Genomic DNA, 23,945 nt, shown 5'->3' on the forward strand with positions numbered 1-23,945 from the left:
ATGTCAGGCTCTCTCTATAGGCAGGACCATACCCAGATGCAGCCTCCTCAAGTCCAGGAGCGAGGACAGTGGGCTACCAAAGCAGAATTTATTCTGACTGTGGCTGGTGCAATTATTGGACTTGGAAATGTGTGGAGGTTTCCGTACCTATGCTACAAGAATGGTGGGGGTAAGTATTAGCTCTCATCACTCACATAAAGTAGAAATTCTCTTCAAGTTAAACAACATAGTTTCGGTGCTAACACCCAAACTTAAACCTTCCAATAACATTCAAAATGCACGTCAAGAAGTATTTCTTTGAACAAAGGGTACAAGTAGGTTGTTTGTCGGATATTAAGGTGATGATTTATTCTTCATTAAGGCAGATGCCAAGTGTCTTTAGAGATATTTATATTCTTGAAATATTCTTTTTTGAGAAATACACACATCTGTCATCTAAGTATGAAGTTTTACGTAATGTATGTCATTTCAAAATGATAAAAACTTTATTTCTAATTTTTTTGCTGTGGAAGAATTGTGATCAATAGTCCCTTTAAAGAATTATACAAATTTTCTGTAATTCTGTCAAAGGAAAAAGGCAAACTCAACCCTAAAGCATAAAAACATGTTTTACATGTGCCTATTTTTCTGCTCAAATTTATATTCAGTTGGCATAGTTTTTTTTCCTATTTAGTGACAAATAAACCATGAATTCTGATTAATATAAACTCTCTCTCTCTATCCCTCTGTGCTTAACATCTGATGATTCAGGATGGTGACGGGTGACAAAAGACCGAATTTAGAACACTGTCTGTGTTAACGGCCACCTTCTTCTCTTGATCCTTCATTTCTTTACTCTATTAGTTGTTGAATTGAGTTAATTTCACATTTGTTCAAATTCAGTAAGTTATTAAATTATCCCACAAACATAATTTTAATACAAGCACAGAAGACAGTGAGAACCTAGGTGGTCATAGTTTTGCCTCTATGCTCGCAATAGCCCTGATACCTTGGCTAATTACTCTCTCATTCACACCATGGACAATGTTTGTGCCTGTTGTGTGTTCATTCAACCCAGCTTGAATAACTGTGATATTTTTAGCACATGAGATTTTCAGCAACTGCATTTCCCGAGTTTCACTTATTATGTTTTATATAAGGTTTTGAATAAAAATGTATAAATGGATCAGCTTAAACATTGTCCTCATGCACATAGTTAAAACATGTAAATAAAGAGCAACAAATTGTCCATGTTTCTGTGTTTGGAGGAGTTTTGACCATTTGCAATGGGCTTTTTATACCAATAGGTGCTTTCTTCATCCCCTACCTACTCTTTCTGGGGACCTGTGGCATTCCTCTGTTCATACTGGAGACGGCACTGGGACAGTACACCAGCCAGGGAGGAATAACATGTTGGAGAAAGGTTTGCCCTTTGTTTGAAGGTGAGTTAAATCCGGCCAATCTTTTTTTTTTCCTCCCTTGATTTTTGGGATGAGGAATGAAGGAGTAGAAAAAATGACAAGAGTAAATTTACTTGCCTCATTTCTGGATTACAGGCATGGGCTATGCCAGCCAAATTATCATTTTTTATGGATCTATAAGCTATATTGTGATCCTGGCATGGGCTTTTCTCTACCTTTTCTCGTCGTTCTCTGGCGAGCTGCCATGGGCCAACTGTAATAACAAGTGGAATACAGGTACGTTAATTGGTCGCCCTTGACTAATAACAATATTTGTCCTCGATGATTTAGCACTTATGTCAACAAAATGACAGGTTTCATCGTTTGAAATCACAAAAAGGTATGAAACTTTCCATAATACTGTCCAAAACATTATTTATTTGCTTTCCGTCTCATTAAGATATGAGTCATGCATAACATTTAACCTTTGTCTTTTCAACTAGATTGTGAGGTGCAGTCAGATTGTCTCAAAATTCACATTAGTATGACTGTCTTTTCACAAATCCAGGCTGCTTCTCTAATATTCTGTATACTCTTGCCAAGCCTCTTGGATTACAGAGATGGCTGAGTTCACAATTCGAGAGTATTAAGGGACAGGTTGACTTTTTGAACCCGGGCCTCATTAAAACATCATTGAGTATCATTTAGAATCACACAGACAAAAACTTCACTGATCGCCTCAGTTTTCAGAAACTTTCCACTTTGCTGAATCTTCTTGGTGGGCTCCATCACATTCCATTGGGGCAATCGTTTAAGCCCACTATGTCTCCTTTTCAAAACAGGAGGCTCACTACAGACACATTTATCTTGTTTTGTTTTATGGTTATTCGTAATATCTCTTGAACAGAACCATATTTGATTTGGAACGACTCATAAGATGTTTTTTTTTTTTTGCAGTTGACATAGTACACATGGACGGATTAATGCACAGGCCGACGGGGCCCGGGCCCCAGGGCCCCGCCCTTCTGGGGGCCCCCAAGATTAGCAAAATTACGTCCTCTGAAATCCGCCCAATGATTACCCCTTCTATAAATAATCTTTACAAGAGGTGATGTCGTTTTCCAGGGTTTATATAAGACATGATTTCACTAGAATTCTCAATCATGGTGGCAAAATATTGTAACGTGCATGGATAAGTAGACACGCTGGCCGCTGGCTGGTGGGTCTGACCCTTTAGTCGAGCGGTTAGCGATGTCTCCTGCGGTGCGGGCGATACGGGTTCGCTTCCCGGCCGCAGTTCCTGTGGTTGCGTTGTCCCCCGAATTCGCTACAATATTTTTTTCCAATTGTATGCCAAAAATATTCCTGTATTATTTCAAATATGGATTCATTAGCACCAATGTACAATTAAATGTTATAGGCTACACATACAAACAAAAACAAAAATCATTAGGGTGATTCAAGGGTGATTCAAGACCCCTCCGCTTCGCGTCGGGGTCCTGCATCACCCTGTCGCGGTTTATTTCATAATAATAACCGGCTCACTGTACATTATCCCTTACATATTCAATGCATTCTGAGAGGTAACGTTAACGTGACGTTTGCGCGCCTTAGCAGTTAGTGCTGGTGACGGGTGAAATAATAACAACAACAATAATAATAATAATAATAATGTAACATTTTGTAGGTCCTTTAATAATATCACATGCGTTGCATTGTTTCCAGTGATTACTGTAAGTCACATGACTAATCAAAACTGCTTGGTGAAATTGCATTCAGACTCTCTGGTGTTGTTATAGGGGGGCCTCCTGAATTATTGTGCCCCGGGCCCCAGATTGGTTTAATCCGTCCCTGATAGTACATTTCAACCATCTGTAAACTACCACACTGCTTTAAGAGCAGGAAGTCCTGTAGCCTGCAGTCCCACAGTGTTAGCTACAGCCACTAACTTCCAGGGTAAAACAAACTTGACAAACAGTGCAGCTGTAGCCAGGAGCCAGGTGCGGTGTTGTGGGTGGGCCTAACGGGCCTGGGCCCACCCGGTTGTACAACTGGCCGATCCTAAATGACTGGGAGAACATGTATTTTCTTCACTTTTATTTTTAATTATTAAAATTAACATTTAGGGCGTCCGGTTAGCATGGTGGTCTATTCCGTTGCCTACCAACACGGGGATCACTTGTTCGAATCCCCGTGTTGCCTCCGGCTTGGTCGGGTGTCCCTACAGACACAATTGGCCGTGTCTGCGGGTGGGAAGCCGAATGTGGGTATGTGTTCTGGTCGCTGCACTAGAGCCTCCACTAGTCAGTTGGGGCACCTGTTCTGGGGGGAGGGGGAACTGGGGGGAATAGCGTGATCCTCCCACGCGCTACGTCCCCCTGGAGAAACTCCTCACTGTCAGGTGAAAAGAAGCGGCTGGCAACTCCACATGTATCAGAAGAGGCATGTGGTAGTCTGCAGCCCTCCCCGGATCAGCAGAGGGGGTGGAACAGCGACCAGGAATGGCTTGGAAGAGTGGAGTAATTAGCCAGATACAATTGGGGGAGAAAAAGGGGGGGGGATTAACACTTAAATACACAATAAAGACTAAAACTAAAAAATGTCCCTTTCTAAAAAAAATTAAAAGACAACATTTATTAGGCTACTAATAAAGCCCACAGAGGCAAATTCATAATTTGTAATTTTGGGCTATAAAAATAAAATTTACTTGACTTAACTTACTATCATGTGTGAAGTCTAGACCAATCACAACAGGTCATTTTACGTTAGCCCAGGCCTGTTAAGCCCGTGCATGCACGTCATGGTACGGAGGTTGTTCAGCAGCAGACGATGGCCAAAGAAACTTGTTTAAAAAATTTATCTGATATTGTACGCACCATTTGAGCAATATACCCACGTTTACCTCTTGTAATAAATACAAACTGTCGTGGGTAAATAATAGGCCGTCTCGGCATTGAAAATCCATCCAAACCGCTTATCCTGCTTTCATGGTCGCGAGAATTGTGATAATAGGCTAGACAAATAAAACTGACCGGGACAGCTCGGAAGAGTGGGGTAATTGGCCTTGATATGACTGGGGAGAAAAAGAGGGGGGGAAAATCCACACACACAAAAAAAAAATGTAAATAATATACTCTCCCATACAAGCGGTTCATATAGAAGCTCACGTAATGACATGACCATAGACCCAATCTTGCTGAATGATGTTCTCAGACTGTCATCTAATCATCTGATTGCTTGTAGACTCCTGAGAGTGTCAGTGCTGCAGCTACACCCTTCCCCATTTATTTTGAGACAATATATTTTAAATTCTGTGCAAATACTTTCTTCCATTAAAGTGCCAGTAGTTCCATATTGTTCATATTTTTGGTTGATTCGGCATTTTGAATATAGGCTTACACTTTATTTGACCATCTCTTCAATCCAAGAGACTAATTACAAAGCAAATATCATCAGTTTGTGCTGCAATTAACATGGGCTTTGGTATATTTCAGATGCGTGTGTGGTAATAAACAATTATACTACTACTGTGAACTGGACCCTCCCATCGAATACTACATCATCAGTTATAGAATTCTGGCAGTAAGTGTTTGTTTTGTTTTTTCTCATATAAGTCTAATTAGATACTATAGATTAACAATAATTGACTAAGTCGGTCATTTTAAGTACACAAAGTCTGTGAATGAAAAAAGAGCAGGAGCAGGACTCAGGTCATCTCTTTTTTACTCTATAGATTATCAATGGCAATATCAATAATTTGACAATAGCGTAAAGGTGCTATGTGTAATTGCTTCTGAGCACTTACCTCTATGTGCAATGTGCCATTGTAAGATGTTCCCAGTACAGTAAATGTGTTGGGGGGCAGAGCATTAAAACAACAAGAACAACACAGTCAGCTCAGCCTCTTGTGTTTATGAATGTGGAAATCTGGGGAGTGGTGAGACTAGGCCATTTACTTGATTTCAGTCACTAACATTCAGCAACCAGTCATTATATTTACTTCTTTTATTGTGCTTCTGTGAATACAAAATAATTCATATAGCACTTTTAATGCCTTATTGGTACATTACTAAAGTCCAAATCCTACTGGAAAAATCCTACCTCAACAATGCATATCATCAATCTGTCAACATATTACCCCAAATAAGAGGTTTTCATTTGCTAACAACACACTGATCTCACAGACGACGGGTGTTACATATATCAAAAGGAATAGAATCCTTGGGAGATGTGCAGTGGGACCTTTCTCTATGCCTCCTGTTGTCCTGGAGTATCTGCTACTTCTGTGTCTGGAAGGGAGTGAGATCCACAGGAAAGGTAAGATTGGTTTAAGGGGGTCTCAGCCAGTTTGTATATGTTCCGAAGCACTTTACCGTCAAACATGCGGGCAGCAAATTTTATTTAATCTCTTGAAAATACTTTCCTCCTACATTTAGTGTTACACAGTATCTGATGTAACTGTCTGTTGTGCTATTTTGGGAGTGCTCCCATTCAAATCCTGTCTTGAAATTTAGAGGAAAGAAGTGGGGAGAATGTTACTGGCATTAAAAAGTTGGTACCTCTCATCATAGTAGTCCATCTGAATGAAAACCCATGGTTATTTGAGAAGGCTTAACTATATGCTGTGACACTTCTAAACCACACACTCTCAGTGCTAATCAGAAAATCAGAAATATACACGTGAACACTATGCTGTTTCTAACATCAAGCACTGTGTTCAAAACATCATGTCCAGTAGTGTTCATCCGAGCAAGTTCTATGAAAAATGGTGACAATTTTAGTGCAATGTATCACCCATGACAAATAAATTAAGAAAAGTAGGAAATGTTTGACATTTCCTGAAAAGTAAATATTGAAAAGAGGAGGGCAAAAGAGGGCTCAGCTGATCTTCTGGGATTGCTTAGAATGATGGAGCAGGAATGCACTGCCTCAGCCAGAAACAGCAGGATACATCCCACAAATACCATCTGTCTTAGCAAATATTAGGCCTACTTACCCACCTTTACATGAATGTCTTCTCTCTGATGAATGTTTGGATCAGATCAACAATGCATTGCATAAGGAGCACCCGTTTTTTTGTTGTTGTTTTTTTTGCCATTTTCATCACTTTAGTTGAGTGAAGACATTAATGTAAAGGTGGGTAAGTAATAACTTTATTTTTGTGGCACTTTTCTAAAACAATGTTACAAAGTGCTTTACAAAGAAATAAAACCAGACAAGGAAAAATGAGAATAAGACCAAATAAGTAAGAGTAAAAATAAAACCAGTATGAGTAAATAAAAACAAATATCAAACATTTGTAAAAGCTTTCACAAAAAGAAAAGTTCTAAGACAAGATTTAACAGAAGCTAGAGGCTTGGTTTGTCTTAGTTTGATTAGAAGAGAGTTCCATAGTGTGGGGGCTCTAACAGCAAAAGCCTGATCACCTTTTGTGACAATATGAGACCTAGGAATAGCCAGCAGGGCTCCATCTGTGGAGTTTAATGGTCGAGACGGTGTATACCAGGTCAGTAATTCAGAAATGAATGTCGGAGCAAAATCATTTAAGGCCTTAAAAGTGAGCAATAACATTTTAAAATCAATTCGAATTATAACAGGGAGCCAGTGTAGGGAGGCAAGCACAGGAATGATATGGTCATACCTCTTTGTCCTGGTAATGAGCCGAGGAACGGCATTTTCTACCAACTGCAGATGGTGGAGGGAACCCTTGCTGATACCTGAGTAAAGTGCATTACAGTAGTCAAGCCAAGAATAGTTAAAAGCACGTACAACTTTTTTCAGATCAGCAATTGATAAAAATTAACCAATTTTGGAGCTTACCTTGAGCTAGAGAAAGCATGACTGAACATGTTTAATTTGATTATCAAAACCGAGTTTACCACGAATACTACCCCAAGATTCCTAGCAGCCTGCTTAAGACTACCTGGCAGACCACCAAGATTAGTTACAATAGGGATGATGGAATTTTCGGGACCAAACAAAATGACCTCAGACTTATCATCATTAAATTTAAGAAAATTTTCGGACATCCAGGATTTAATGTCAGAGAGGCAAGTTGTGAGATTTACTAGGGCAGTAGGATCTGTGGGTTTTAGTGCCATGTATAACTGAGTGTCATCAGCATAAAAATGGTAGCGCACAATGTAATTTTGAATGACCTGGCCAAGGGGCAGCATGTATATAGAAAAGAGAAGGGGGCCAAGAACTGAGTCTTGAGGGATACCATAAATCAACTGAGCCATCGAGGAAGGAGAGTTACCCAGAACAACAGAAAAAGTTCTGTTGATGAGGTAAGAGCATAATGAACTAAGAGTTGGGCTGTTGATGCCAACCCAAGTCTCTAAGCGATATAAGAGGATGTTGTGATTGACTGTGTCAAAGGCAGCACTTAAGTCTAAAAGAACTAAAATCAAGCAGTCACCTCTGTCTGCACAGTCAACAGTAGATCATTAGTGACCTTAACTAGAGCTGTCTTGGTACTATGAGGTGCTCTAAAACTAGACTGGAAACTGTTAAAAACACTATTAGTGTTCATAAAAGAAATCAATTGAGATGAATGTACTCTCTCCAGAACCTTAGATAGAAAAGACAATTTGGCTTACGACCGTGTACCCTGGGGCACTCTGTGGGGGGTACTGCGGGACTATGGGGTACCGGGACAGTTGCTACAAGCCATCTGGTCCTTGTATAACCAAAGTGAGAGCTTTGTCCGCATTCTTGTCACAAAATCAAACACGTTTTCGGTGCGTGTTTGACTCCGCCAAGGTTGTCCCTTGTCTCCGATTCTGTTTGTGATATTTATGGGCAGGATCTCAAGGCGCAGCCAAGGTGAGGAGTCTGTCCGTTTTGGGAACCTCAGAATTGCATCTCTGCTCCTTGCAGATGATGTGGTTTTGTTTGTTTCATCAGAATGTGACCTCCAGCACACACTGGGGCAGTTTGCAGCTGATTGTGAAATGGCTGGGATGAGAGTCAGCACCTCGAAGTCTGAAGCCATGGTTCTCTACTGGAAAATGGTGGATTGCTCCCTCTGGGTTGGGGGTGAGTTGTTGCCTTAAGTGAAGGAGTTCAAGTATCTGGGGGTCTTGTTCAAGAGTGAGGGTAGGATGGAGTGGGAGATTGATAGGCAGATTGGTGCAGCATCAGCAGTAATGCGGATGTTGTAACAGACCATTGTGGTGAAGAGGGACCTGAGCCAGAAGGCAAAGGCAATTTACCAGTCAATCATCGTTCCAACCCTCACCTATGGTCATGAGCTTTGGGTAGTGACCAAAAGGGTGAGATCGCAAATACAAGCGACGGAAATGAGTTTCCTCCATAGGGTGTCTGGGCTCAGCCTTAGAGATAGGGTGAGGAGCTCAAATATCTGGAGGGACCTCGGAGTAGAGCCGCTGCTCCTTGGGGTCAAAAGGAGCCAGTTGAGGTGGTTTGGGCATCTAATTAGAATGCCTCCTGGGCGCCTTCCTTTGGAGGTTTTTTCGGGCATGTCCAACTGGGAGGAGACCCTGGTGTAGACCCAGAACTCGCTGGAGGGACTACATGTCCAGTCTGGCCTGGGGACGTCTTGGGATCCCCCAGGAGGATCTGGAGGGCATTGCTGGGGAAAGGGACATCTGGAGTGCCCTTCTTAGCTTGCTGCCACCATGACCTGACCCCAGAGAAGCGGTTGATGATGAGATGAGATGAAATGAGATGAGATGAGTTGAGATGAAATGAGATGAGTTGAGATGAGATGAGATGAGTTGAGATGAGATGAGATGAGCGCTTTTTTGGCTTTTGGTAACTTTGACTTTAAAAGTTAGATTTTATGGTATGTATTTTGTGTTTTTGTTCTGGTGACTGAAGCAGTTGAGCAATAGATAGTTACACAAGACGTTTTGAAAGGTGTCTAGATACTTGATGAACTGTACGTATATATCTGAAATGGGTTTGAATGTCACTAGATCAATCTTAAGTGAAATGTAGTTTCTCTACAACTTCCTTGGGTCAGTTGAGCAGTAAGTTTTACAAATATTATAGTGCTCCCTTCTAGTTAGTTAATAGAAAGTGTTCTACATATTCAAGTTACAATTAATTATGATTTGTGTGAAATAAGCTCTAAAATGGAGTTCAAGAAAGAAAAGTAATTTCTCATAAGAATAGGTTTCTATGCAATGGCTGACCACATCTGTGATAGCATGAGAGATTAAGAGTTAGGGATGGCTCAATACCACTTTTTCTTGTCTAATACCGATGCTGATATTGCAACCTTGACTATCTACCGATACTAATCCAATACCATCTTTTTCCCTATCTTAAACAACTAAATTGTTAATAGTACATTTGTATGGATGCACTTTGCTTAACCTAGCCATCTAAAAAACATCATGCTGAAACTTTGAAACAAAATTCTACTCCCCTAAAGGAAGAAATACATAGCCCGCAACGTGACTCAGTTATGCAATACTGCTGCTTCTTTTTATTTAAACTTTTTCACACAGAACTTTTAGCAGCATTTTGATTGATCAGCACCATTCAAACATTCAAAAACAAATTTAAAGTGCAACTCTGTGCAAAAGCTTGAATCTAAGTATTTAGAATAACAAATGAATTATAATTCCAATGTAAAATACTGGAAATACAGTAACTTGACACTGAATGTAACCTATACCTCAGTGACAGTTGCATTGTAGACCATAACTTGAATAACTATAACTTAGCAAACATAATAGCATATCCAGTTTAAAATGTACAGCGGTACAGAGTACAGTAGACATCTTAAGGCACTCACAACTGGAACTCTGGGCTGTTATACCTGATATCAAGTTAGCTGCATTGAAAAAAAATATCTAAGGGTAGAAATGGTGCAAGCTCCAAAGTTTCTTTCACATGTAATGTCTGGGGTTGAACTGTATGAAACCTGTATAAAACTAAACTTTAGAATGAAGATAATTGCAATGTAAACTAAAATATTTGGTTCAAGTTTTCCCGTAAGATGATAAGACATAGCAGTAGCTGCCTGACCCTTAAAAACTGTCACAAAACCACTTGCTCATCTTTTTCTAAGAGAATAGAATACACTTAGTCATTTGTACATACATACAATGAAATTCACCCTCTGCATTTAACCCATCCTAGCTGTGTAGCTAGGAGCAGTGGGCAGCTGCCGTGCCGCAGCCGGGGACCAACTCCAGTTATTTCTTCCTATTGCCTTGGTCAGGGTCACAGACAGAAGTATTAACCCTGACATGTCTTTTAGATAGTGGGAGGAAGCCCATGCAGACATGGGGAGAACATGCAAACTCCACACAGAAAGGACCAGGGATGACCTGGTGTTCCAACCCAGGACCTTCTTGCTGTGAGGCAACAGTGCTAACCACTGAGCCACCGTGCCACTGGTTTTTTGTTTTGTTTTTTTCCTTACAGTCATTATGTGATTTAAGTTTGTTCACGTTAACATGAGGGGCAGATTCTTCTTTAGAAAGATTAACATTTCAGCCTTCTCAGCTGTCAGCCAGCTCCTCCTTTCATCAATAATCTTGGAGGCTGTGCTGAAGAGCCTCTCATTCTCTACATTTGTTGAAGGTACACAGAGAAATTTAGTTGCCTTGACTGACAGGGAGGACAGTCTAAATTGGTTGACTTTCCGGTACAGCAGTGGATTGTCAGAACGCAGAATAGTTGGCTCGCTGAGGCAGATCTGCAGTTCAATGTGTGCACTTGTAGTAGTTGACTCAGGACCAGGTCCTACTGTGCTTTCCTCCAGGATTTCATCGAAAACACTTCCAAGTCTGCTCTTGCTTGTAGCCTCCACCCGTGTAGTCTTCTTTGCTGGCTCTGAGGTTGCTGATTCAGATGAGGTCCCCTCTGCTGACTCTGAGGCTTCTGATGTAGTCCTCCTCAACACTTCTTCCATCTTCCTCTGCCATTAATGCATCATTTGCATTGCAACTGCATATAATGGCTCATATTCTACGTCTCTAAAACGTCTGTTCACAGCCTCAAAGAGGGTGCCTTTCATGGTCTTAGTTCCCTTGATGAGGAGATGAGGAGCTTACCTTCTTTGTCAACCCCTCAAAAGGAGCTAAAGCTGTGACGGTGTGTTCCAGTCCCCCCACTAGTTTGCAGTCAATAGGGCTGGCAGGTCCTACTCCGCTGTATTTGCACACAGGGCCCATTTCTATGCAATGAGGCTCTCGATCATGTAATATGTACTGTTTCACCTCATTCGTACATCTTGTTGCAGATGCTTGGGCGGCATATTCAGCTCCCCTTGAATGTCCTCCAAGCATGAATATGCAAGTGGCGAGTGCTTGAAGTGACCCACAATTTTTCTGCTGATAGCCAGTGCATCACTTACATTATGCTGTGATAGCAGTACCTCATTCACAATAGGTTGCAGATATGCACGAAGCATCCACAGTAGGGGACTCCAAGGTGATCCATTGCTTTGATGTTACTGGCATTGTCTCTTAAAATGACTTGGACTTTCCTCTTTTCAATTTTCCATGCATTTAACATCTCCTCCATTGCTGTAGCAATGGACTTTCCTGTGTGAGCCACGAAACTGCTTAGCCTGCAGAACTGCTTTTTGTAAAGTAAAACTTGAGTCTATCGACTTTGCTGTCAGACTTAGTAATGACATTAGACACATGTTTGAGCTCCAGGTGTCACATCTAAAAGGACTAAAATCGAGTAGTCACCTCTGTCTGCAGTCAGAAGTAGGTCATTAGTGACTTTAACTAGCACTGTCTCAGTACTATGAAGTGCTCTAAAACCAGACTGGGAACTACTAACAACTGTATTGGTGTTCATAAAAGAAATCAATTGAGAAGAAATTACTCTCTGCAGAACCTTAGATAGAAAAGACGATTTAGAGATTGGTCTGAAGTTACTTAGTGACAGGGGTCTAAATTAGATTTCTTCAGCAATGGGTGAACCATGGCATGCTTAAAACTGTCTGGAAAAGAACCAGAGGCCAGAGAATTATTAAGAATTTGCAGAATAATGGGACTGACAGTTGAAAATACCTCCTTGAGCAGCTTAGTGGGAATGATGTCTAAGACGCAGGGGGACAAGTTCATAATGGAGACTGTAGTCTCCAACCAATTGTAATTGGTTGAAACTGGGTAGAAGAGGCAGAATTAACATGGGGAACGGAACGAATGTAAGAGCCTGGCTGGATGTGGGACCTAATATTCTCCACCTTATTTACAAAATGAGTGCGAATTTTTCTGGACAACTCAACATCAGGTTCAAAAAGAGAAGTGAGGGACGATTAATAATGGGATCAATTACCCTGAAGAGAGCTTTAGGATTGTGGTTATTTCTCGATATTAGTTTGGAGAAGTATGCTGCTCTTGCATCCTTAACTGCCTTCTGGTAAATTAACATTCTTCTAAGCGCTCGAGTGTGATCGTTCAGCCAGGGGAGGTTATTTGATTTTTCTTTCCTAATTGTAAATGATGCAGTTTGGTTGAGGATGGCTAGGCACTGCTCATTGAATGAATTTAATAGTGCATCTGGATTGAGGGGGGATAAAGAGGGATTAAAGGATGATGAATTAAAAGCATCACAGAATTTAACTGCAGAGCCAGTGTTGAGAATGCAAGAGTGTGTTTTAGGATAGCGACTAAGAGTAGCGAGCTGTAGTAGGACTTTGAAAATTACAGCTTTATGGTCAGATACAGGCATATCCACCAAACTGAGACATTTGAGAGAAAAACCAGATGAGAGTGCAAGGTCTAAGTTGTGGCCTTTGGAATGTGTGGCCCCTTTAACAGATTGAACAAGGTTAAAAGAGTCTATAAGATCCTAAAAAAATGTGGTCAGGGAATGGGAAGGACAACACACATGAGCACCCTGTCATATTTTGGCATGACAATCGTTAAAAGGTCAGAAAACTCGAGAGAAAAAACTAACTGAATTCGGGGGCATATAAATTAAGATGCATAGTAAAGGGGGAGGGCCAGTGATTGAAAAGCACAAGACCTAAAATTAGATAAATTGCCAAAATTATTAAGTTTCTGCTCTCTGGTTACCGCCTCAGACGACCATCAGCCAAAACTAACAGATGTAAATTCTCTTTCATACCCTCTACCATTTCACTGCTCAGCCCTGTAAAATTCAGGTAGTATCAGCACATTTCCAACCATGCCTGTTTCTCCCTTCTTTTTTTCACTGATGTTGGAACAGTTGTACTTCATCTGTTCACCTTTTACTCCTTATTTCATGTGTGTGTGTGGTTTTTTTTTTTTTTTTTTTTTGGTGGTTAGTATGTGTGGTCTTTATCTTGTGTGTCTTGCCCCGTGTTGTTTTTTATTGCTACTGTGGCAGAACCAGTTGTCCCTCTGGGAGAAATAAAGGTCTTCTACTGCTACTACTACAGCAACAACAACAACAACTACTACTACTACTACTTAAATGAATTATATAGAAATATTAATGAAGGGTGGACAGACCTTACTCACAACCCCTGGGTAGAAATGATCCATTCAACAGTTTAGCAAACACATTTTTTTAAGCTAACACTATGCTTAATTTTTCGGAGTATTTTAGCAAGAACTGGCAATGGTGTTTGGTTAAACTGTGCATCTCTTATCCTGACGACATCATCATATTACCCCTTTCTTTTTCTTAAGGTATGCAACTAGACAGGAGTTGCTATTTGTTAAGTGCGGGTCATAAGCTGCTCTTTTTTGTAATTTCAGAAGCTGCCTTTAAACTGGTATAAATCTTGACCTCAGTCTCTGTAGGTATGGGGTGCCGTTTGTAAACTTGAATAGGAACATTTTCACAGGCCTTTTTTTTTTGCCGATTTAGAAATCTGGTAGTATAAATAAATCCTTTCTTTGGAAAGATTCAATTAAGATTTCATAGAAATATTTAAAATTTAATTAAATATTTATTTAACAGTGTATCATGTATAAATATAACTAAATATTTAATTTGTAACTAAATGTTTATTTTTTTATAAAATATTTAGATATAATTTAAATATTTAATCTTCGCTAAATATTTATTTTGTAAGACAGATTTAATATTTAAAACAAATATTTAAATGTCTTCTTTCAAGGGTTAGATTTATAAATTAATTCTCTCCAAAGAAAGGATTTATTCATATTACCAGATTTCTAAATCTGCGGAAAAAAAAGGCCTGTGAAAATGTTCCTATTCAGGTTTACAAACAGCACCCCATAAACACATCTGAGCAGATTTGGTTACAAATCTATGGTGTGTAGTTTTTTTTTATTATTATTTTTTGTAACAAACATGTTTTCCTCAAACTAGGCAGCTTACTTCACGGCCACATTCCCCTATGTCATGTTGGTGGTGCTGCTGATACGAGGGGTGACCCTTCCTGGAGCCATAGACGGTATCCATTACTACATGTACCCTAATGCTTCACGTCTAGCTGACCCACAGGTACCAGTCTTCCGACATCATATTTCCTTATTCACTGCATGAGACTCTTGCAGCACTGATAAATTACAACAAGTTTCAGTGTGACAATTGTTACAGGTTTGGATGGATGCCGGCACCCAAATATTCTATTCCTATGCAGTTTGCCTGGGATATCTGACTACACTTGGGAGCTACAACAAGTACAACAACAACTGTTACAGGTGAATGGTTTATGAAGTACAACATTTTATGATTTGGAAGGAGGTCTTTGTTTTTGTTGCGTTTAGCACTATCCCAGATGACTTCCAGATCCCAGATAAGCGCTTGAGAGGGGCAGACGAGGGTATAAAAAAAAGAAAGTCTAAATGTAAATGTACGTAGAGTTCAACTTCAGCGTCAGCGAATTGAAAAACGATTATTTTGTGATGTTTTAGTTACTCTTCAGTTGACAAAACTTTAAATAAATTTGATCCAGTTATGTTTATAGCTTTATTGTCCTCATTTTCATTTACTACGAGGTACCAATGGGAAAAATTAATCGATACTTGAATTGCCCATGCTATGATCTAAGTCACAGTGGAATGTAATTGTTTTTCTGGTTTGCAGAGACTCCTTCCTCCTTTGCTTGTTGAATAGTGGGACCAGTTTTGCTTCTGGCTTTGCTATTTTTTCAATTCTGGGCTATATGGCACAAAAACAGGGTGTTGACATTTCCACAGTTGCTGAGTCAGGTAAGGGCATGCAAAGTATCCATCTAAGTCAGAATTTTAAGAGTACACCTGTCGCCATCCTACAATGCTGTGGCATTGCAAGATGGTGAAAGATGTACTCTTAGCCCAAGTTTGTTGAACAGCCATTCTGGCTAACTTGTAAATTGAACCCCTTCTTCTATTGCTGCTGCCCCTCCTGATGATTGCACACTTTGGTTCCTGTCACACCAGTTTTGATGAATGCAAAATTTTGCAGCAAATTCTGTTCATATAAATGGATTTGTCACAATAAGTGAATTCGCTTCCAGTTGTGGAGCAAATTAGAAGGAAATTCACCTGAATGCTTTCACATTGAGTTCAGATTTGGTGAACATTTACATGCAAATTTATTCCATCAACCAAACACTGAGTTGTGACAGGGAAGGGAGGGCAAATGGAGGGGAGTAAACAGTGGAAGGGAGAGTAAATAGAGGAAACTATCATTTTAGCAGTGTATAATAATCCCATTTTATATTACTGTGCTCTGCCAAAATGTAAATTGCTACACAAAAGCATATGACATGATTTGCAGTCAGACATGAAGCAGGGGTAGATTGTATGACTTTTTTTAAATTTATTTATGGCAAGTGTTTTTGGTTGCCAAGCTTCCAGTCCCACCAGTTTGGCAAGGTAACACACAGGAATTTCTCTCTGCCAAATTCTGGTGTGACTGAAGCCTTATGGTATGTTCACATTTTTTGGCACAGCACTTTGGCACCAAAGTTTGGCATGGCACGAACCAGTGAAAAGTGAATGGAAAGAGTTGATATGACACAAATGCTGTTTAGCCCCAAGATACACGAATCGAGGGAAACGGTCACTCGCTCCTCACCAACGAGATGGCACAGGTGCTCATCCAGGCTCTGGTCATCTCCCGGCTGGACTACGGCAACTCCCTCCTTGCTGGCACCCCGGCGTCGGCCATCAGACCTCTGGAGTTTGTTCAGAAAGCTGCAGCTCGTCTGGTGTTCAACCGCCCTAAGTTCTCCAACACAACTCCCCTTCTCATGTCCCTACACTAGCTCCCAGTAGCTGCTCGCATCCGGTTTAAGACTCTGGTGCTAGCCTACAGGGCAGTGAAAGGAACAGTTCCTTCCTATCTACAGGCCATGGTCAAGCCCTACACCCCCACCTGACCACTTCGCTCTGCTGCCTTGGGAAGCCTGGTTGCCCCATCGCTCAGAGGCCCCTGCTGCTGATCGACCCGGTCACGGCTCGTTCCTGTCCTGGCCCCACAGTGGTGGAACGAACTCCCCATTGATGTCCAGACAGTGGAGTCGCTGCCCATCTTTCGGCGCAGGTTGAAAACTCACCTCTTTAAGAACTACTACCCTGTTACTTGCTCTTAGCACTTATTGTATTCACTCATTTAAAAAACAAAAAAAATCTCTTTCTTGCGCTTTTACTTTAGCACTGGTTTTGCTCTTAGATGCTTGTTTAGATGCACTTATGACCTCTGATGACTAGTAGTTCTCCTGATTTCCTACCTTAAATGCACTTATTGTAAGTCGCTTTGGATAAAAGCGTCGGCTAAATGACTGTAATGTAAGTAATGTAATCATTACAATGAGGTGTGCTATTTCAGCACCATGGACAGTGCCATGGTTTAAGCGGCACAGCTGCTGGTAGGCTATTTCAGCTCCTTGGTCAGCGCTTTGGCTTTTACCAATAGTTTGCTCAAACCTTAGTCAGATAAAGGATAAAAAAGTAAGGCTGTCTGAACTAGCGGGGCAGGCAACCAAGAATAGAAGGCAAATGAACATACAGCTTGACATTCAGTGATGCTGGATGCCCATACAGCCACACAGCCATATAGCCTACACACATAACCTACACACGAAACAAACTACAAGTGTGCAAGCAATGTGCAGCCTGCCGTTGATACAATAACCAAGCACACGCTGCAGCTCACAACGCAAGCAGCAACACCAGTGAGGTTTTTATCCAGCGGCTGTCAGTTTGAATCCAGTCCAGAGAAAATGACATAGAATCCATTGTAGCCTACATGAAATGTCCAACGTCTCAAATGTCCAATATCCAAAAACTCTAACGTTTGAACGCGCCAAACTCAAAACAACAACATTGATAATGATGTCGCATCACCTCTTGATTTTACGAGGATTCAGAAACACTGTGATCTGGACTTTTTTTAACACTGTTGTTACGAAAAACAGAGTGCTATATAAATAAAATCATTATTATTGTCATCATTATTATTAAACAGAAATACAGCAGATAGGCTGCTAGCTTTTAAAACTCCCGGCAGCCAAATTGACCCAGAGTGGGGGGGGGCGATTGAGGGGGTACTAAAGTGGTGGAATCAATGACAATACAAAAAAAGCCCCAATGCCCCGCTGGTGCTGTTTGGGGGCTTGTCTCTGCTCTGCAGAAGACAGGGACATGGTCTGAGTCTGACTTGACGTTGTTCCATGTCCCCTCCCCTGCAAGGTGTTTTGATCTGCTGGATCACATGGAAAGCAAGAGAGGAAACAGGGGTGGTTGGCGTCTCTGAAGTGGCGGGCAATGGAGGACTTTTCCTCCCCTCTCCCGATTGCACTCCCGTTATGAGGTGCTACTGGACAGGGGAACCCAGGTGCGGACACAGGCAGAGACCCGGAGTTGGGTGAAAGATATTTATTTCAAGGCAAGAAGAAGGTGGGAGGCGGGCTAGGGGATGTTAAGCTGGTAGCTGAGACTCACAAACTGAGGCCAGGGCAAGGGCACTTGTGGAGCCGAGGTAGTGGGTCCAAAGTGGCGAAGCAATGCAGGGCTCCAGAGCAGAGAAGCCGGCTGGCCGAATAAGTGGTAGGAGACAGGGGCCACAGACGGCACTGCAAGGGAAATGGAGAACAATTTAAGAACTGGGGAAAAGCTGAATATCAAAAACTGGTTTTCAAATAGGCTTGAAGCGTAGGACACTGACGGGTTGCAAATCTACGATCTGGTGAAGACTGAGTGGAAAGCCGGGGTAGATATGCTACTACACTGATGGGGAAATGGATGGGCAAGGGGAAGCAGGTCGAGAGAGAGAGAGACTGACTGACTTGGTTGGTTGGTTGGTTGGTTGGTTGGTTAGTTGTTTGCTGGCTAGGTGGAAGTGGAGGGCATGACAGAGGATTTCCCAGGACTGGATGTAACAAATCCTTGTTTTTACTTGTCTTGTTTTGCCACTAAATTGAAGCCCACATGGCAAGGCCGTCAAAGATATTACATTACTAGAGTTAAGTGTAAGGAACTGTCTTATATCTTACTGCTTGCCAGTGATATAGCTACCAAAAGTCCTTGTGTGCTTATACGAGCTCTTGCATGTTGGGGTAGAAACCTGTCATTTACATAGAACATCCAGAGGCTGGAGATGGGTCGTATGTGTCCTCTCTAAAGTCCTTAATACTTATGATCTGTAGTGACAAAACAGGTGGTTGCAAATAGTCTTGGACATACAAGATCTGAGTTCAGCACATGCCAGTGTTTTTTAATGGGTCTCTTTACCCCCCCCCCCTTTTTCTCCCCAATTGTATCTGGCCAATTACCCCACTCTTCCGAGCCGTCCCAGTCGCTGCTCCACCCCCTGTGCCGAGCCAGGAAGGGCTGCAGACTACCACATGCCTCCCCCGATACACATGGAGTCACCAGCCGCTTCTTTTCACCTGACAGTGAGGCGTTTCACCAGGGGGACGTAGCGCGTGGGAGGATCACGCTATTCCCCCCAGTCCCCCCCCCCCAAACAGGCGCCCCAATCGACCAGAGGAGGCGCTAGTGCAGCGACCAGAACACATACCCACATTCGGCTTCCCACCCGCAGACACGGCCAATTGTGTCTGTAGGGACACCCGACCAAGCCGGAGGCAACACGGGGATTCGAACCAGTGATCCCCATGTTGGTAGGCAACGGAATAGACCACCACGCCACCCACACGCCCATGATCTTTAATCTTTGACAGTCGCTTGCTGCACCGACCAATTTGGGACTCTGCTGGACATTTAACAATGGGATATTTCTTACAGCAAAAAGAAATATCCAATTGTAAATTGTCCAGCAGAGACCCAAGTCAGGGATAATGGCTGCAGTGCACATCACTTTTCACATCCACAGTACTTAATAATATACTCTTAAGACTCTTTTCAACTCAGTAAGATCAATTTGTTAACATTTTTCAGTAAATGTACAATTCTGCAGTGTTGTGTTATTCAAAGCTGATAGACCAGTGTATTTCATGGAGAGTTTTATCTCCATCTGCCTTGATCTGCCAACTGTCCTTTAAACTGCTGTCTAGCTAGCTAGCACCAAATGGGACATAATAAAATCAGATATCGAAAATTGCCCCCACTCTAATAACAGACAAAAGAAATCTCCACACTGAGGTTTAAAAGCATACAAAAATCTTCTCAAATATTTAATGGTCCATAGTGCTGTACAAACACAAGTGCCACCAAAAAGGTGTGGGGTGAGAAAAGAAAGCAAGATTTTGGTAAAATACCCACTTCAGTCTGCCATAAAGAGGGCAGGGCACACACCTGAGTCCTATTAATATGGTCAGGGTTCCCAATTACAAGATACTTAGAGGAACAGGACCACTGGTTATTTGCCGGTGGCACACTAGCATTTATTGCACTTGACCTTGCATGCCCCCTTGACTGTGATATGATCACTATTTGGCCGATTCACCAGACATGTAGGTCAGGTGAATTGGCCATACTAAATTGTCCCTAGGTGTGAATGTGTCGGCCCTGTGATGGCCTGGTGGCCTGTCCAGGGTGTCTCCCTGCCTGCCGCCCAGTGACTGCTGAGATAGGCTCCAGCATCCCCGCGACCGTGAGTAGGATAAGCGGTTTGGATAATGGATGGAGGGATGTAAAAGACACTTATCTGCTAACTGCTGACTCTGTCTGCTAAACATAAATTGTAAATCTAAATAAGGTGCCAAAAAAGCTTAATATATATTAGAACAATTACGGGAAGTCCGGGTAGTGTAGCGGTCTATTCCGTCGCACACCAACACAGGTATCGCCGGTTTGAATCCCTGTGTTACCTCCAGCCGGTTCGAGGGGGAACTGGGGGGAATAGCGTAATCCTCCTATGTGCTATGACCCCCTGGCAAAACTCCTCACTGTCCTGAGGAGGCATGTGGTAGTCTGCAGCCCTCCCCGTATCGGCAAAGGGGGTGGAGCAGTGACCGGGACAGCTCGGAAGAGTGGGGTAATTGGCCGGATACAATTGGGGAGTGGGGGGGGGAACCCACACACACACACACACACACACACACACACACACACACACAAAAAATATTAACGCAATTATAATTGATCCGACATCTTGATTTAAACCTTAATACAATTTAGTATGTTCAAATTAAGCACATTTAAGTTTGTAATGTAAAAAAGGAAAACACAAAGAGGCTTCAACCGCTTTCATTTTTGCTATACAGGTCCTGGCTTGGTGTTTATAGTGTACCCACAAGCAGTCACCCTTCTGCCCTTGCCCCAGCTTTGGGCAGTTTGCTTCTTCGCCATGATCCTCCTCTTAGGAATAGATGGCCAGGTCAGAGCTTTTGCCCTACATCCCTGGCTGGGACTTCTGTCATGCTCCTTGTCTCATCAACGCCATTGTGCACATCTCTCATGCTCTCTCTCTTCCATTCTGCAGTTTGTGGGCCTCGAGAGCATCATGACTTCTTTATCAGACGTTTACCCCTCTCTGATCCGCAGAAGATATAACCGAGAACTTCTTTTGCTGCTAATTTGTGTCACCTGCTTTCTGTTTGGCCTGTTCATGGTGTCAGCGGTGAGGTGGAACAAGCATACTCTTTGTTGCTTACAAACAGTTCATCACTACATGAATTCATCTAATACATTAACAATCAATATATATATTGTGATGTTTTTGTCCTACTTGGATATAATCAATTTGTGCTTGCCCCAGCAAGAAAATATAAGATAATTGAAATCCAAATCAATGTTATAGCCCTATTTTATCATAGGCTGGTCCATACATCCTCCAGCTCTTCGATCACTACGTGTGCAGTGGTCCTACTCTCCTGCTGCTGTCAATCTGCCAGTCAATCGTTATCGGATGGATATATGGTGAGATATGTTCAGGCTCCAGCCTTTGACTACTACGAAGTTGCATGCACGTATTATCCCTTATCTAACAAAGATGTTTTCATAACCAACTAGGCTAAGCAAGCATTTATCTTTCCTAGGTGCTGAGCGATTCTGTGAGAACATTGAAGACATGATTGGATATAAACCCCTATCTCTGATCAAGTACTGTTGGCTCTACGCCATCCCTTTTATTTGCACGGTAAGTGCTTGTGACAGAGCAGATTAACGTGCAGTCGTGCAAATAATCCCTCTCTTTGATCACACTGTTTTTTCTAATGTGTTCTTTCATAGGGAACATTAGTATTTTCCATCCTGGAGTATAGCCCACTCAAATTCAACAACACGTATGTGTATCCCTGGTGGGCCTACCGGATTGGCTGGTTTCTTGCTATATCACCTCTCACCATGATTCCAATAAACATGATCTTGAAAGTAAGCCAAAGAAAAGGGACTCTCTTGCAGGTAAGTGACAACAGGTGCATGAGAGAGTGATTTGATGTGTGGAATTTATTTATTATTTTGACAAGAACATGGATTTCAGATCCAGTGTATTATGTCCAATTAAATGCATCATTGCGTCCTATTTTCAAGTGGCCATACAAAGTGGAATCTTGTAATACACCAACGACCCAAAACATTATGACCATTAATAGGTGAGCCAAACAACGTTGGTTGATCATTTCCGAACAAGGGCACATGTCGAGGTCTGGGTAGATTAGATGGTAAGTGAACAATCGGTTCTCATAGTCAGCATGTTGGATGCAGGAGAAATGGGCAGGAGTAAAGACCTGAGTGACTTTGACAAGGGCCAAATTGTTATGGCCAGATGACTGGGTCAGAGTTTCTCTGAAACGACAAGGCTTGTGGGGTGCTCCCAGTCAGCCATGGTGAGTATCTACCGACAGTGGTCCGAGGAGGGACAAACCAGTAACACGGTGTTGGGCGCCCAAGGCTCATTGAAGGCTATCCCGTCTGGTCTGAACCAATAGAAGGTCTACTGTGGCACAGGTCACAGAAAATTTTAATGATGGTTATGTCAGAAATGTGTCACAAAACACAGGGCATTGCACTCTACTGTGTACGGGGCTGCATAGCTGCTCCCGGTCAAAGTACCCATGATGACCCCTGTCCACTGTCGAAAATGCCTACAATTGGCACGCAAGCATCAGAACTGGACCTTGGAGCAGTGGAAGAAGGTCGCCTGGTCCAATGGGTCCTGTTTTCTTTCAGACCATGTGGATGGCCATGTACATACATGTGTGCCATTTACCTGGGGAAGTGATGGCACCAGGATGCACTGTGGGAAGATAACAAGCCAGTGGAGGGAGTGTGATGCTCTGGGCAATGTGCTGCTGGGAAACGCTGGGTCTGGCCATTCATGTGGACGTCAGTTTGACACCTGCCACCTACTTAAACATCAATGCAGAGCCAGGTCTACTCCTTCCTGGCAATGGTATTCCCTGATGGCAATGGCCTCTGTCAGTAGGATAATGCTCCCTGCCACACTGCGCACATTGTTCGGGAATGGTTTGAAGAACATGATGAAGTGTTCAAGGTGTGGCCCTGGCCTCCAAATTCTTGAGATCTCAATCCGATTGAGCATCTGTGGTATGTGCTGGACTGACAAGTCCGATCCATGGCGGCTCCACCTCCCAACTTACTAGACTTAAAGGATCTGCTGTTAATGTTTTGGTACCAGATACCACAGGACACCTTCAGGGGTCTTGTAGAGTCCATGTCTCGGTGCGTTGGCGCTGTTTTGGTGGCACACGGAGGACCAATAGCATATTAGGCAGGTGGCCATAATGTTTTGGCTCATCAGTGTATGTATCCTGTTGTACTTTGAATGTGGCTAATTGACGATGAACTGTTTTCCTAGCGCCTGAAGAAATGCTGCCAACCAGCAGGTGACCTCCCCATGATGATGAGAGAAATGGAAGGGCATTGTGCCTTAACACCTGTCCTTGATGATGGAAAATTTGGCAGTAATTAATGAAATTCTGCTCCTTTGAAAATTATGTCTTCTGTTAATGTTTTTCTATTTTTTTTAAAATATGGGGATCAGGTCTTACATATGACTTTTATATGTTAATTTGGCTTCATTTGCCTGTAGCCTTATACAGTTCAAGGTACTTCATAGACTCAATTATAGCAAGGCTAAACTTTCCAGATTTTACCCAGATGGACTAGATGATAGATGGAATAGATGCACACAAGACCCTTGTGATCTGACCCACATGTTCTGGTCGTGATTGAGTCAATTCTTGCAATCATTTTTTGATGCACTCTCAGAAATTTTAAAAGCTTAAATCCCTCCATCTCCTCGTGTAGC

General features: G+C 42.2%; 1 protein-coding gene across 1 annotated transcript; it reads left to right on the forward strand.

The window, feature by feature from the left end:
* On the forward strand, positions 1-23,606 carry LOC130130899 (sodium- and chloride-dependent GABA transporter 2-like). Its single transcript, XM_056300760.1, has 14 exons — positions 1-169; positions 1,287-1,421; positions 1,536-1,676; positions 4,874-4,961; positions 5,564-5,696; positions 14,649-14,783; positions 14,880-14,983; positions 15,369-15,493; positions 20,938-21,050; positions 21,156-21,293; positions 21,490-21,592; positions 21,712-21,812; positions 21,905-22,075; positions 23,493-23,606. The coding sequence occupies exons 1-14, from the start codon at positions 1-3 to the stop codon at positions 23,604-23,606; spliced, it is 1,770 nt and encodes a 589-aa protein (XP_056156735.1).
* The last annotated feature ends 339 nt before the right edge of the window (positions 23,607-23,945 follow it).

This window comes from Lampris incognitus, chromosome 2 (genome assembly GCF_029633865.1).
Source record: "Lampris incognitus isolate fLamInc1 chromosome 2, fLamInc1.hap2, whole genome shotgun sequence".
Classification (NCBI taxonomy): Eukaryota; Metazoa; Chordata; class Actinopteri; order Lampriformes; family Lampridae; genus Lampris; species Lampris incognitus.

Bases quoted from the DNA above. Each gene is read 5' to 3' on its own strand.
- LOC130130899 (XM_056300760.1), top strand. From the start codon at position 1: ATGTCAGGCTCTCTCTATAGGCAGGACCATACCCAGATGCAGCCTCCT. The intron at 1,677-4,873 runs GTACGTTAATTG...GGTATATTTCAG, and splicing joins TAATAACAAGTGGAATACAG to ATGCGTGTGTGGTAATAAAC. The intron at 21,294-21,489 runs GTGAGGTGGAAC...ATTTTATCATAG, and splicing joins GCCTGTTCATGGTGTCAGCG to GCTGGTCCATACATCCTCCA.